The 16,802-nt window shown below is 32.1% G+C and overlaps 1 protein-coding gene and 1 pseudogene across 1 annotated transcript; one reads left to right on the forward strand and one right to left on the reverse strand.

Annotated features, from left to right (window-relative positions):
• Window positions 1–2,527: 2,527 nt before the first annotated feature.
• On the reverse strand, window positions 2,528–3,314 carry LOC106797357 (uncharacterized). The gene is made up of 2 exons (XM_014771632.1): window positions 3,015–3,314; window positions 2,528–2,779 (listed from the first exon to the last, which is right to left on the reverse strand). Exons 1-2 carry the CDS (start codon window positions 3,312–3,314, stop codon window positions 2,528–2,530), a joined length of 552 nt encoding a protein of 183 aa, XP_014627118.1.
• Window positions 3,315–4,960: 1,646 nt separating this feature from the next.
• Window positions 4,961–11,108, forward strand: LOC100811112 (miraculin-like; annotated as a pseudogene).
• Window positions 11,109–16,802: the final 5,694 nt, after the last annotated feature.

Genomic DNA, 16,802 nt, shown 5'->3' on the forward strand with positions numbered 1-16,802 from the left:
ATTCCCCACAGACAAAGATTTGTTAAAGCATAGACGAATAAGGTGATGCATCTAGGAAACACATGTACAACAACTAACAGGTATGAAAATTGTAAATGTATATTGGTTTTAATAAGAACACATTAATGGATAAAAATAATTGTTTGTGTTCTTATTAAAACCAATATACATTTGAAAAATAGCCTTGGAGACCTATGTAGTGTTTGGGAAGCCATGAACAACATGATCACTCTACAACACACTAAAATTAAGGCATGTTTTGAAACAAACACACATGTGGTCGAACATGTTTTTAAAGTTACCTTATACAAGAGACTAATTAGCATGGTATCAAGGTATGCGTTAAACCATATTGTTGCTGAGTTTGAGCAAGTGAATTATACTGGCATTGCCAATTCTTGTTGTGGATATATTATGAGAACTAATCATGGTCTTCCATGTGCATATGAGTTATCTAGATATGTTGTTGGTAGCATACCACTTGATACAGTCCATATGTTTTGGCGGAGGCTACGTTTTTCAAACCAAGGTTTATCTGAGTCCAAAGTTTGCATAACCGAAGAGATGAAAGCCATATCCAAGCGGTTTGAAGAGCTTCATGTATGTGGCAAAGTGACATTGAAGAGTAAACTTTGGGAAATACTCTACCTTGATCTAAATTCGATGTGTGCTTCTCCTGAAAAGGTCAAAACAAAAGGTGCTCAAAAGAAACAAATAACTAAACAAGAAAAATCAACGAAGTGTGATTCATCTTACTAGAAGTATGTGGATGCATTACATTCAGTGCAAAATAGTTCATCCACACTGAAACGTTCCGCATCATCATCTGAACAAACAAAATTGGAGAAAGATGTCAATGTTGGATCAATTTCATCCATGCATTCAGAATTTTATTGAAAAGATTGTTGATGTCAAAGCTGATGGTAATTGTGGATATTGTGTAATTGTTGCCTTATTAGGTATGGGTGAAGATTCATGGTCTTTGGTTCGTAATCATTTGCTGAAAGAAGTTGTACAATGGTTTGATGAGTATATAGACCTGCTAGGTGGCATAGACAAATATGAGCATTAAAGCGATCACTACTTGTTGATGAATTATCCTTGGTATATAAGTTTTTTGTTACGTATTCATGGATAAATATTTTTTTAATAATACTGATTAAAATTGTTACGTGTAGATAACCATGGATAAGTAGATGAATATTACCGAAATGGGTTATGTGATTGCATGAAGGTATAACATCATCCTTGTTTCTCTTTCTCTCCAACAAAGCATGACGTTTTTTCTCTCTTAGAAGTCAACCATCGAGAGATAATTATGTTCATCGCATTATATGTATTGGTCATGTGTATGACAATCATTTTGTACAGGTATAGAAATGACCATCATCTTCGTTAATTTTTGTATTCTAACATGTATTATGAACATTTGGATGTGTATTTATCTTTGTAACAGGTATTTCTAAGAGATGGTTGCCCCATGCCGTCAACAACTTTGTTATGGTCAACACATTATTATTATCAAGCAAAACAATGGCCTACTCCTTATATTAGACGAATGCACTAGTATACTAATTACATAAGGTTGACCACACATCATGTTAATTTAGGAGAATATTGAACATTTTGTTATTGTTTGGACGATGTTTGTAACTTACATAGTTGTAACAACATGGATAATGCATGTAACACTTTCTAATCATATTTGTGTAATGAACACAGTGTTTGTTTTCCATCGAACATAATAGTCAAATACAAAATAAATGCAAATGTTAACCATAGACATATACATAGTCAATCAAATAATACAAATATTAAATAGTGCTCAGTCATATTACATACAAATATTAAACAATATTCAGTCAATCCCAACTATCATCATCATCGTCCACCACCATCTTTGTCCTGTGTATCCCTCCTTCGTCTTGAGTGAACATAAACATTTCCTTGCTCAGTGACACTTGTGGCTAATCTTAAACAGTGCTTAGTCAGAGTGTATGCATCAGTTTCAGTAGTGACCATCCTCATATTTATCATGTATTCCAAGCTTTCTACTATCTTTTGGTAAGCAACCTACGACATTGACAACAACGTCAATAATAAATATTGGAAGCATGTAAGAAAAAAATATATTAGTTGAATTGTAAATATATTATACCACTGCATGTCGAGGCATGTTTGCATCAACAGCTGTAGGTGCAGGCAGTTGTGGCATAGCTGTTGTTTGAACGGGCAACACAAGTGGATTTGGTATAATATATATATTATCATGCACCATGGGTGGATGTCTAGGAGGCTCCCCAAGTTGTGGCAGACTCATGAATGGGTGAGACATCCTATAAAACCACTCAATGTAGCATGCTGCACACTGACCAGGAAAACTACAAAACTCTCCAATCGGTGCAAGGTATTGAGAAAACTGAAGTCATCTATCGTCAATCTCCTCTGTGGATAGAGATGGAGCAGTATGGAGTGCAGGAATGGATTGAACATAACCAAACTATCGTAATACCCTCTCTGGTTGGTGTCAAACAATAGATGAACCCCATTTGATATGTCCAGAAAATAGTGAAATGAGCTCAAATTCTTTGAAAGCATGGTGATCAACATAAGGTATCCAGCAAAAAGCATCTGGCGTCAGCCTATCCAAGTGCTTACGATTGGTCATCACTGGTAATGCCTTCCCACACTTCCAGCGACAAGCACGTGATTTCCTCTCATGGTAATCCTCATTAGCAATAATATTTGCAACTATAGGGAAATACCCGTAGATCCAAGACTACACACATTAAAAAATACCAATAACAATTCTAATCAATAGTACATATAAAGTTTAAAACAAATAACAATGATAAAAATCAATATAATTACCTGCAAGAGAGTGATATATCCTGCAAGATGTTTTGTGGCATGCTTGGACACAACATTAGATTGTCATACATATGGACTAGTGCAATCGCTCCCCATGAAAACCCTTCAGATTGATTAAGGTCACAAAATGCGTCCCAGAATACCACACTGATATGTGTGGCACTCTTGTTAGCAAATAGTGTGCAACCTACAAGATGCAGCACATATGCTTGAGCTACTATTATCCATTGTCTTGTGTCACATTTGCTACGATAAATGTCTTGCAACCAGGCTAGGCAAACATATGGCCCTCTACATTGCTCAGTCTCATCTTTTGCGTCTTGCCTACTAACTTCAAGCAACTCAACTAATAAGTCAACAACCTGCTCTACATCAGCATCAAAGCTATGGAAGGCTTTAATTAAACAAATAACTACCTCTCCTGCCCACACTTTGGATGCCATGTGATAAGCATAATCAGTCAACACTGATTTAGGGCCTGCCTAGAAAACCCTGTGAATCACCACTCTACATCCTCCGTAATTGGATCATGAGGCTCCTCATGAGGCTCGTCAGCAGCATTATCCACATTCTCAACATGTTTTGCAACAGCTACAACTACTCGTTATCTACGTGTTGATGTTGTCGGTCGTCGACGTTGAAGGGTTTCTCCCTCATTACCACTAACTTGTCTACCTAAGACTCTTCTTATAACTTTACCTAAAACTCGACGCAATCCTCTAGTTCTAATCATAATCTACAAATTTAAACAGTAATAACAATTCATGTCATTCAAATAATAGTTGAGTTTCATATTTCATAACAAAAATGTTTTCATTCTATTACTCAAAAACTAACTAAAAAAGTAACGAATAAATCTTCTAAAACCCTGTTGTATTATTAAATGTAGTATGTTTTAACAAATGTAATAAATAAAATTAAAATTAACTTTAAATGACCAATCTAGCAAACTAAAATATATCATCAAAATCAAACTACAATTTGATTTTCAATATTTTATAAATTTCTATTTAATAATTCATAAATAAGTATTTAATTATTTTATAAATAACTATTTTGATACTTTTATATATATATATATATATATATATATATATTCATAAATCAATGTAGAAATTCATTTTTAAAATTTTTATACTTCAAATCACTATTTCTAACAAACTAAAATATATGATCAAAATCAAAGTACAATTTTATTTTTAATTTTTAATAAATGACTATTTAATTATTTTATAAATAACTATTTTAAATATACAAAAGTATTAAAATAGTTATTTATAAAATAGTTAAATAAAAATAAAATTTATACATTGAATTTTAAACAAAAAAAATTATTAAATTTATTAAATAAATAAAATATTTAAAATTAACAAATATACGAATTGACAATTCTTATGTACTATATGGATTGACAATGTGTGTGGGTCACACGGATTGTCAATCTGTATGGTCATATGGATTCCCATTTCGCATGTACCATACGGATCGGATTGTCAATATGTATATGTTTAATGCAGTAAAACAAAAACAAAGACAAACACAGGAGACAATGTACTCATGGTGACAACAGGAAGCGAGATGGGAAAGAAGATGATTTGTTGCGATGAACTATGAATTGAGAAACCACAGAATGGTGAAGATCTATCAACAAAGGAGAGAGACTCACAACACAACATTGAAGGGAGGGAAAGGAGGCCAACAGTGAATGGTGTGTGGAGGGATGGGTGTATTTGAGTTTTAACTTAAAGGACAATTTTAAATTTTCACTTTAATAATAGATGTAGAAGAAATTTAAATAGTACAAGAAAAATAACCAAAAAAAAAATGCGTACATCCACTTACGCACCAACGTATCAACACATGACATCTAAATTTTTAATAATAAAAAAATCCTGAATTAAGTCTCCCACAAGAGCATAAAAGAAATTGATAGGAAGAAATCTTCTTTTGATCCTCAACAATAGATTATAAATGTCACGATTTTTTACGCATCAAGAGATTAAATTAAAATTTTTATTCTTTTACGTATTAATTATCATCAATTTATACATGCACAAAAAAATGGCACTTATCTAATTATAAATTGAAACTGCTTGCACGTACACTCCTCTTCCTTCTGGTCACTTTCCCCACAAAACCTCTTCACGCTGCAGAGCAACCAGAAGAGGTGCGTGACACATCGAACAACTTGGTTCACAACGGTCCGAGCTACTTCATTCTCCCATCATCCATCTAATGCGGCACCCGATGTGGGATCGCGCTTCTGAGTACAGGTAATAGACACCAGTGAAATCTAAAGTAAATTTTGAAAGAAGTTTTTCTATTTCAAATAAAAAAAACTATACATCAACCTTTTTGTCAACATATATGGTAATATATGTGATTTTTTATTTGTTTCTTAAAAACTATTGATAAATATTTTTTTATTGAGGGACCTAATATATGTGATTTTTTTATTTGATTTTTTGGAAACTAATGATAAATATGATCGTGCTTTAGTTGTTTTATTATCGTGTTAGCATGACAGAAAACAAGACTTGTCCTCTTGAAATAGTGGAGGAAGACGAGGCCATGAAGTTCGCGTTTGTGCTGGCAAACACGAAAAAGGGTGTCATTAGAGTCTCCACTGACCTGAACGTGATTCTGTTGTAACAATAATTTATGGCAAACCGAAAAAATTATTGGCTGAGTCGTGGACAATGTTGCTTTCTTTAAGACGTTTCGTGGCACTGCCAAAAATTGTGCAAGTAGACTATCAACCCCTAGGATAAAACAGCCCAGATCACTGTATAAGATTCCCACTACATTGAGGGAACCTTTCTAGAATTACACCCTCTTGTATGACTTGAAAAGTCACTCTAAAGCCATCTGAAAATATGACTTGAAAAGTCACTCTAACAGCCAACCGAAAAATATGACTTGAAAAGTCACTCTAATATAGCCAACCGAACATATGACTTGAAAAGTCACTCTTATAGCCAACCGAAAATATGACTTAAAAAGTCACTATTATAACCAACCAAAAATATGACTTGAAAAGTCACTATTATAATCAACCGAAATATTAGAGCGACAGAAAGAAAGAGGGAGAAGTTTGCCGGAAATGCATCGGCTGAAATATGGGAGGGAGAAAGAAAAGTTGAGGAAATGCTTCTCAACTGGGACAAGAAAAAATGAAGAAAGGGGCTCTCTATATATAGGGAGTGAAACACTATTCAAGTGTTTATCCTGAGCGATGTGGGACTTGAAGCCTTTTTTTTTCAAACTTTCATCTATTTTCTCCTTTGTTCTAACAATCCCCCACTTGAAATTTGAAAAGAAGATTTTCGAGGATTTCATAAAATTGTGCATAAACAAAGGTGTCATACAACTTGAACCTTTGCATAGTGAGTAAGATTCAGATTTTACTAGAGTGACCCGAAGTCTTGAACTCCATCTTCGACATCAAATCACACACAACCTTTTCATAGGTGTATTCTATAAAGCCCGTGCGTTAAAGGCCATGCACGTCTATCCCGGTATAGTGAACGCTCTAGAAATTTTTGCCCAAAATTTCATATGAAGCGGCCCTCACTTCAACACTCACATAGGTGAGTCTATCAAGAGTACTCCTGTAGCCTAGGTACTCCACTCAACATAGAGTATAGATCTCATTAAGAATTACGAATTTTTTCCATAACTCATCCTCTTGTTACTTCAGGAATCATGCTGCTTTCACTTATAACAGCATGTTCGTCTCATATCACTTCATAACTTGTTATTACCCATTGAACCTAGTTCTTGGGATCTCCAGTCATTTAGGTCGGGTTACCATCATGAATGATCATCGCAGTAAGGGCAATAGTCCCATTCTTTTAGAAGTGTTATGGACTTTCTCTCTAGCTAATCCTTTCGTCAAAGGATCTGCTAAATTATCATCAGTGCGTACGTGATCCACTCTAATAGCTCTTGTTGAGTAATTCTCTAACAGTGTTGTACTTACGACGTATCTATCGTTTCTTACCATTGTAATAACGGTTCTCAATTTTTGCAATAGTCGCGGTACTATCGCAATGGATCAACACAGTTGGTATCGGTCTTTCCCATAAAGGAATCTCTGCAAGTAAGCTTCTCAGCCAACTTGCTTACTCACTAGCAGTTGCTAGTGCTATCATCTCAGATTCCATAGTGGACTGAGCTAAGATAGTCTGTTTCTTTGACTTCCAAGAAACAACCCCACCAGTTATGCTAAATATATAGTCGTTGGTTGCTTTAGAATCATCTGAAAGAGTATTTCAATCTGCATCGATGTATCCTTCAAGTACAGCGGAAAACCTTTTATAATGTAATCCAAGGTTTATGGTTCTTTTAAGGTACCTCATTACTCTTTCAATAGCGTGCCAGTGCTCCATACTAGGTTTACTGGTAAACCTGCATAATAATCCCACAACATAGGCTATGTCGGGTCTAGTACAATCAGTGGCATACCTAAGGCTGCCAATGATACTTGCGTACTCAATTTGTCATATACCTTCACCAGTGTTCTTAAACAGTTTTACACTTGGATCATATGGTGTACTAGCAGGTTTACAGTCAAAGTAGTCATATTTCTTTAAGATCTTCTCAATGTAGTGAGATTGATCCAGAGAAATTCCCTCTTTTGACCTAGTAATCTTAATACCAAGGATTACACTTGCTTCTCCGAGGTCTTTCATATCAAAGTTATTACACAACAATGATTTCACATCGTTCACTACATGAATATTTGAACCAAATATGAGAAGGTCATCGACATATACACATATGATAGTGCAAATATTATTTACAGATTTGTAGTAAATGCATTTGTCACTTTCATTCACCTTAAACCCATTCGACACTATTAAGTTATCAAACTTTTCATGCCACTGCTTAGTTGCTTGTTTTAGACCATACAAAGATTTATCTAACTTGCAGACTTTATCTTTTTGTCCATGAATCACAAACCCTTCAGGTTGCTCCATATAGATTTCCTCTTCCAATTCACCATTTATAAAAGCAGTTTTAACATCCATTTGGTGTACCACTAGAATGTGAATAGCAGCAAGAGATATTAGCACCCAAATAGATGTTATTCTAGTGACTGGTGAAAAGGTGTCGAAGAAATCCACATTCTCTCTTTGCCTAAAACCCTTGGCTACAAGGTGAGCCTTGTATTTATCCACAGTACCATCAGGTTTTAGTTTTTTTTTTCAAGATCCATTTACAACCAATTGGTTTGCAACCAGGAGGCAAGTCTACTAAATGCCAGGTCTTGTTAGATTCTAAAGAATCCATCTCATCATTAATGGCTTCTTGCCACAAGTCAGCATCCAAAGAAGACAAAGCTTCTTAGAGGTTTGATGGATCCTCCTCTAATGTATAGGCCATATAATCGGGCCCATAATCTTTAGCTATTCTTCCTCTCTTACCTCTTCGAGGCTCTATATCTGGTTCTGGTTGTGCAAGATTTTCACTACTAATAGCACGAAGATGACTAGATGAAGTACCCCCACTATTCCTTAATTTAAAAGGAAATTTATTTTCATAAAAATTAGCATCATTTGACTCTATGATCACTTTTGTGTTTAGGTCATAAAACTTATACGCTTTGTTATTAATAGCATAACCAATGAACACACATTCATAGGCTCTACTTGCAAGTTTAACCCTCTTGGGGTCTGGGATCCTTACATAGGCCAAACATCCCCAAGTTCTCAAATAGGACAAATTAGGTTGTCTTTTCTTTAATATCTCATAGGGAGATGTCTTGCTTTTTGATTTGGGGATTCTATTTAGCACATAACAAACAATTAATAAAACTTCGCCCCACCAAAAAGATGTTGCACTAGAACTCAACATAGTAGCTACAACTAATTCTGTAAAAGTTCTGTTCTTTCTTTCAGCTTTACCATTCATTTCAGGTGAATATGGAGCAGTTATCTCATGTATGATTCCATGCAAATTATAAAACTCATTAAACAAACTGGAATCATACTATGTGCCTCTATCACTTCGAAGTTTCTTAATTTTCTTATTGAATTGATTTTCAATTTCTGTTACATATAACTTAAACATGTCAAGCGCTTTACTTTTATTTTTCATAAGATATACATATGTATAATCAGAGCAGTCATCAATAAAAGTGATAAAATATCGTTTTCCATTTCTGGTCAACGTTCCATCAAATTCACATATATAAGAATGTATTAAATCCAATGGCTCAGATTCTTTAACTACTGATTTATGTGATTTCTTAGTTATTTTAGATTGACTGCAAAAAACACATTTTTCAAAGTGATTTGAAGATAGCTTTGGAATAAAACCTAAGTTACTCATGTTAGATTGCAACGACTATTTATATGACAAAGTCTAGAATGCCAGATATTAAAACCACACAACATGTAAGCAGAAGGGGAAACTTTATTAATATCAAGATTCAATTTAAACATGCCATCATTCTTGGTCAAAGTAAATAAATCTACACCTATGATCTGAGTAAACCCAGCCTTGTTTAAAAGAAAACCAGAAACCAAATTCTTTCTCATCTCTGGAGTATGCATCACATCTTTGAGGATCAAAGTCTTTCCAGAGGTAAGCTTCAATTCAACATCTCCAGTTCCAGCAACAGTAGTGGTGTGGGAATCACCCAACAACACTTTCTTATTTTCAACATTCGTGTATGTTTTAAACATAGCACGATCATAGCAGACATGGCGGGAGGCGCCAGTGTCTACCCACCATCCATCTGATCCTCCAATCATATTGATCTCAGTTATCACAGCTATGTATGACTCTCGAGCAATTTTCTGTATCTCATGGGATTGAGACTCTACTGATTTATCATCATTCATTTGATACTTGAGGTAGCGGCTAACATCATACTTTTTAGTCCCAACTTCCTCAGTATCATACTTCTTTTCCAGAGCCAGCCAAACTAATTTGGCAGACTTATATGGGCTATAATAATCATAGAGATCATCAGCTAACCTATTCAAAATGAAAATCTTGCATAGGTAATCATTTTCATTCCAGAGAGCTAATTCCATAGTCATTTTATCTTTCACTTCCTTCTCAGCATCTTCAGGTATCACTGGAATATCAGTGTTCAAAACATAGACAACTTTTCTCATAGTTAAAGAAAACATCATCTTTTGTTGCCAATGTTTGAAATGATACCCTTCAAACCTAAAATGCTTGTTGAGGTCATTGTTGTTCGAGCCAGTAATATCTACGGTAGCCATAGCAGAACCAAAATCGTCTTAAAATTGTTGTAGCAATAATTTATGGCAAACCGAGAAAATTACTAGCTGAGTCGCGGACAATGTCGCTTTCTTTAAGACGTTTCGTAGCACTGCCAAAAATTGTGCAAGTAGACTATCAATCACGAAGTCCCCAAGATAAAACAACCCAGATCACTATATAAGATTCCCATTGCACTGAGGGAACCTTTATAGAATTACACCCTCTTGTATGACTTGAAAAGTCACTCTAAAGTTATCCGAAAATATGACTTGAAAAGTCATTCTAACAGCCAACCAAAAAATGACTTGAAAAGTCACTCTAATATAGCCAACCGAAAATATGACATGAAAAGTCACTCTTATAGCCAACCGAAAATATGACTTAAAAAGTCACTATTATAGCCAACCGAAAATATGACTTGAAAAGTCACTATTATAACCAACCGAAATATTAGAGCGACAGAAAGAAAGAGGAAGAAGTTTGCCGGAAATGCATCGACTGAAATGTTGAAGGGAGAAAGAAAAGTTGAGGAAATGCTTCTCAATTAGGACAAGAAAAAAAAATGAAGAAATGAGTTCTCTATATATAGGGAGTGAAACACTATTCAAGTGTTTATCCTGAGCGATGTGGGACTTAAAGTCTTTTTTTTCGAACTTTCATCCATTTTCTCCTTTGTTCTAACAGATTCACACTTTCCCAACGAATTGTTGTTCTTCTGTGACTATGTGGAGGTTTGGTCAAGTTGATGCTGCCACGGGACAGAGGTTTGTGACCACTGGTGGGGTTCAAGGGAACCCGGGTGCTGGAACTATTGACAACTGGTTTAAGATAGAGAGGTTTGAGAGTGCGTATAAGATTGTGTATTGCCCTACGGTGTGTGAGTCGTGTGAGGTGGAGTGTAAGGATGTTGGGATCTTTCTTGATGATGATAGAAATACTCGTTTTGTTTTTATTTCCCGTTTGGAGTCAAGTTTTAGAGAGCATGTTGTGAGTAGGGGGATTCCTATTTCTAATTTGGTTCACTTTTTGCTTTTATGATTTGCCCATGTTTAGATAAATATCCCCAAGACTTGTATTGTTTTTTTTTTATAAAAAAAATTATGGTGTGCTGCAAGCAAATGATAAGTCAATGATGTCAATATAGTTGGAATTATTTTCTCTATTGTGATGCTTTTGTAAGCCTATTAAAAAAGCATTAAAGTTTTGCATTGAAGTGTTTTTTAAGAGACGGATCTCGGCTAACATAAAGTTACACAAGGTTTAATTATCAAATATGTGTATATGAACAAATATGTTAAATGAGATTAGTCTCTTAAATAAACGTTAATACTTTAAGGTATTATTTATCAACACTCAACTAAAGAATACTTTGAGTTTTTTATTTTTTTAAAAAGAGCATTAAAATTCTTGGATAAAATTCTAATGCTAGACGACGAATAGCAATTAAATCTTAAGTTTTGTTCTCAATTAATTGCTCTCAATCAGAACAAATCAAATCCAATTTTCTGCTGTGATCGAGAAAAATGTATGCATGTTTCTAATATAAGATTTTTTAAGAGACATGGATATATAAGTTTTATTTGGTGTATATTTTAGCGCGATAATAATATGAAAAATTATTGTATCCTTCGTAATGATAATTATAAAATAATTATACAAAATTATTTAATATCATTTTTTTATCATACTAAAATTTAGACCTTGTAAATAAAAATTATACAATTTTATCATTAATGAAAATATATTTCTTTGTGAATATTTGATTGAAATTTAATCACAAAAATAATATTTATTTATTTATTTTAATAAAGGTTCACTTCTTATGACATTTATTCATAAAAAATATTTAATAAAAAAATTATTTTTGGAACTAAATTAATTTAAAATAGATTAATTAACCATAATAAAATTAAGGGAAATTGTATTTGTGACATCCTCTATCCTGATATACATGTTTATATAATAAAAATATGGAAATATAAAATTATATAAAATGATTTTTTATAATAAACATAAATAAGCTCATGTGGGTAAAATGTTCACACTCCCATTTATCACCAAATTAAAAACTTATCAATTAAGGGTATGAAAACATTTCCGACTCAAAACAAGATCGTCCAAAACTCTACAGAATGAACTAAAGACTTAACATGTGAAATAAAATGATAAAAACTACATGTCCAGGATTTCATGCAATTAATACAAAAATTCATGCCTCAATGTCACATCCTATCATAGCATTGTGTTCCAGCATCCTTTAGCATGAGGTTCTCCATAGTCATCCATTTAGCAATTTGCTCGAACGAACACAAAATGTGAGATCATCACAAGATCCAAACGCAACCAGCACACAAGGAGTGAGTTATCACATTCCTAACTAATAGAGAGAAACAAGACAACATGGATATACATATCATATAAATTAAATACAGCTTACTTCAACACAGCTCACGTCATTCCATCACTTATTGCGTAACACCAATTCTCAACACTACATGTCTCACACATTTTCACATCATTCACATACTCAAGGATCAAAACACAATATCACTCAACCAATCAATATCGATCAATACACAAGCGTTATGCAACAAATATACTAAGACTCAATCATATATGCAATGTGGTACCATGTTAGTAAAAAATTTCGTCGGGCGCCCAAAAGTACATGACAAGACAGACCACACACTGGTAAGTCAGGTCACTCTCACTAGGTAAAATCATAGGGAGACCAGCTAGAGTCACGCTGTTTTGCGATAATGCTCCAACCATGTGGGATCGGCACAAACTTAAAGGAGCACTCAAATTGGGTATATTTACCCCCAAGGCCTAGACTCCAAAGAGTCCGTCAAGGTCTCTCCCTCCTGATTCAGGTCCAACCCAGAAAACATTTTAGCACACAAACTCCATCTATGAACTATACAAAACACACAATTTCTCAATTATTCTCAAAATAATTTTAATTGTTACGCCTCAAAGTGATTAAACTCATTAGGTTCCCACAGTGGATCCCATCACAATACTCATCGTGCATTAAGTTGTTGTCCTTAAATGGTCTTACAGTTGTGTGATTGTATGGTTCATAGCTCATAACTCAATGCATACAACATCTCAATGCACATATATCTTACAATTCAACACATACTCAATTTATCACATACACTTAATCTCAATCACAATTTCATTATCCCAATATAACAATTTATCATGCTAATCTAGTAAATCTTGTCCAAAACACAAACGAATTATACAAAAATGCTTCTCACAACATGGGGAGTAAAAGCCCTTAAACAATTTCACATAATCATATCAAAATTAAAAGAATCAAAATCGTAGGTTCAAAAATACAAAAAACACCAAGAACAGTTAATTTTATCAACCAATTAGCATCAGGGCATTAATGGTCTGTCAAGCACAATAATATCATAATTATAATCGTAAAGGAAGAATTACAATACAGTAAACATCCCAAAATAAACCTCAATTTGATTCTCTAAGGATCCCTGTACTTGTTCATTTTAACCTCAATTGCGGTAAACTCATCCCATACTTCTAAGTGGGCTCACGTGTGTAGTTCGACATTGATAGTGATGTCTCTAGCGGTTCCCTAAGATTTCTCAACTTTTTCCTCTGATTGCTTTGTTAGGGTTTCCAAGCATTAGAGAGAAGAAAAAGGGATTGGAGCCTCAATTTCACTATCTGTGTGTGAGGAACATTTCTCTCTCCATAGACATTATTTTGCAAATTCCAACGGTGAGGTTGTGCAAAAATGAGTTCTAAACCTGGTATTTAAATTTCATAATGATCCAACGGTTAACGAGTCTAAAATCATAATTTTACCGAAATAGATTTTAGTGTATGAAAGAAAAAAAGGGATTTTGAGAGAGGAATAAGGGAACTGAGAGAACGAGAGACCGTAAAAACTAATCTAATATATTTCTATTTATAATTAGGATACTCTCAGCCTATTTATTTACTCTATTTTTCTTTATTTTATTATTTTATGAAAATGAACTTTATTTTACTCCCTATCAAATGAATAAATAAAATATTTTTTTATTTTCTAAGAACATATATTTATTTTATTTACCTTAAAACCATTATTTTAATTAATAATAATATTTATTCTTATTTATTTAATTATAAAAACCTAATTATTTCCTTAAAATTCTATTTATTTTTAAATAAAATTCTTTTTAATTTATTTTACGAAAAATAAGGTGTTACAGTATTGGATTAGGATTTTAAAAGTTTTTTTTTTATATAAGAAAGTCTTATGGTATTCAATCAGGATTTCTTAAATAATATAAATAACTTTTGTAAGATTCAATTAAGACTTTTAAGATTTTTTAAGAAAGGTAACAAAACTCAATGATATTCAATTAGAATATTTTATAACTTATAAAAAGTCTTTTGATATTTAAAAATATACAAATTTTGATGAATTATTTTTTAAGAAAGATTTTGATGAATTCCATCATACTTTTTAGTATAAAACATCTATCAAACAATCTCATCCAAACTCTTGAGATTTTACTAGACTTTTTTCTTTCTTTTTCTATTGGTTACCAAACTTTCTTTTTTCTCATCACACTTATCCTTTTCTCTCTTTAATATTCTTCAAGATCTATGTATCATATATATTTCTCTTATTCTTTCAGAATAACAAAATGTCAAATATACTCCCCTCCTTTGTATTTTTTATTTTGTTTTCTAAATTAAATTAATGCTTATTTTATGAGATAAGACTAATCATACTTTCCTTATATTGACTATGCTCATCACATGTTCGATGCAATGTTTTCGTGGTTGTCGTCCTTAATTTCATCTTTCACATAACTCACTAACCCTCTTATTAATTTTTCACCTTCACTACTCCCTTGTAGTATATACCTACTATTGCATCCCATTTAAACATGTCATTAGATTTATCATGAAATAGTTCTAGTAATTAAAAAAATCAAAAAACCAACCTATAATTTTAAATCTATTGTTCAAATTTCAAAGTGAGAATAAGAAGATGCTACTGCAAGAAATATTAGTATATGAAGACATAAATTATAATCAATATAACTATTAAAAGATTAAAAAAATTATTTTGGTTTTACTTTTTTATCCAAATTTCATCATTTCTTATTTTTTTTCACTAACTCTTGTGATTTTAAATGTGTTTTTAAAAATTCATAGAATCCTTTCCAATCTAATAAATCTATAAAATCCTTTCAAATCTTTTAAATTCTTATGATATAAATCCACTAAAATCTAAACTATCATAAAAGTCTTGTAAAAAAATCTGATCAGCCTTAATATTCCTACATAATCTTTAAAATCTTTGAAATACACAAGGCTTTTTAATGCTAAAATAATTTTTTAAAATTCTAATATAATACATCTCACTAGAACGAAGTGTATGTAGGTAAATGACTTAATATATTTTTGGAAATAAGGAAAGATGTCATAATGCAAATTTCTTTGGAATTAAAATTTGAAAATAATTTAATATGTAGCTAATCAAATCATCAACTAGCAATTCAAATAATTAACATAATATAATTTATTTTTTCCTTCAATTCCAACTAAAATTAGATGATGTTTTTAATAACATTTTTTTACAGTTAAAATATTTTTAGATTTCCTTTAAAGTTTAAAAGGGTAAATTAAATAGAATGAATAATTCTATTGTAATTAAACAACTAGATCAACTTTTATTAAAAGAAAGTCAAAAGAAAACATGTAGGACATCACCAAAGCGAAGGAAGATCCTACCTAGAACAACACCTCCATAATAGTATTTTTCTGGAACATGTATATAAAATATATTCAAATACTTATTGACATATTTATTAACATAAATTTATTAAAATTTAAATTAAATAATTACTAATATATTAAAAATTAAAAATAATATAAAAAATTACTCTTATAAATTATAAAATATGAATTCAATGCCGGTGTAAGGCATGAAACACTAAGCTAATTTTGGATGAAGAGGAACGAGCTAATCTATCTAGACTAAATTTTGACTCTTCTAATAATTGAACCGTTTTTATTTTACATTTTAAATAAGGTAAACTATTTTTTTAGTCCCTAAACTTTTTAAAATTTCTATTTTTATTCTCTAAACTTTTTAAGCTTGTTTTTAGTCCCTTGACTTTTTTCCATTCTTACTTTTAGTCTTTTAATTTTTTTTCATCCTTACTTTTAATCCTTTTAAGGACTAAAAATAAGGATGGAAAAAAAAGTTAAGGAACTAAAAGTTAGAACGAAATAAAATTTAAAGGATCAAAAGTCGATAAAAAATTCAGGAATTAAAAACATAAAATTTAAAAAACTTAAGGACTAAAAAGATAGTAAATCCTTTTAAATATATAATGATAATATGTTTGATTCTCCTCCCCTAGAAATTCTTCTCTTCATCAAAATCTCTCTCCTTTCAAAATCACTTCATCTACATAAGCTCTTCTAAGAGAAGAAAAAATGAAATAAGTTTCTCCATAAGCTAAAATTAGCTCATGCATAAGCTAATTTTTAGAAGTTTTCTCTTATAGTTTCTCTAAAAGATGAGAGAACTTCTATAAATTAACCTATGCATATAATAATTTGAGCTTATTGATAAGTTCATTTCATTTTTTTCCTTATTTTATTTTGCTAGAAATACTTCTTTATAAGCTTACTCAAACAATCACACA

Source organism: Glycine max, chromosome 19, assembly GCF_000004515.6.
Source record: "Glycine max cultivar Williams 82 chromosome 19, Glycine_max_v4.0, whole genome shotgun sequence".
NCBI lineage: Eukaryota > Viridiplantae > Streptophyta > Magnoliopsida > Fabales > Fabaceae > Glycine > Glycine max.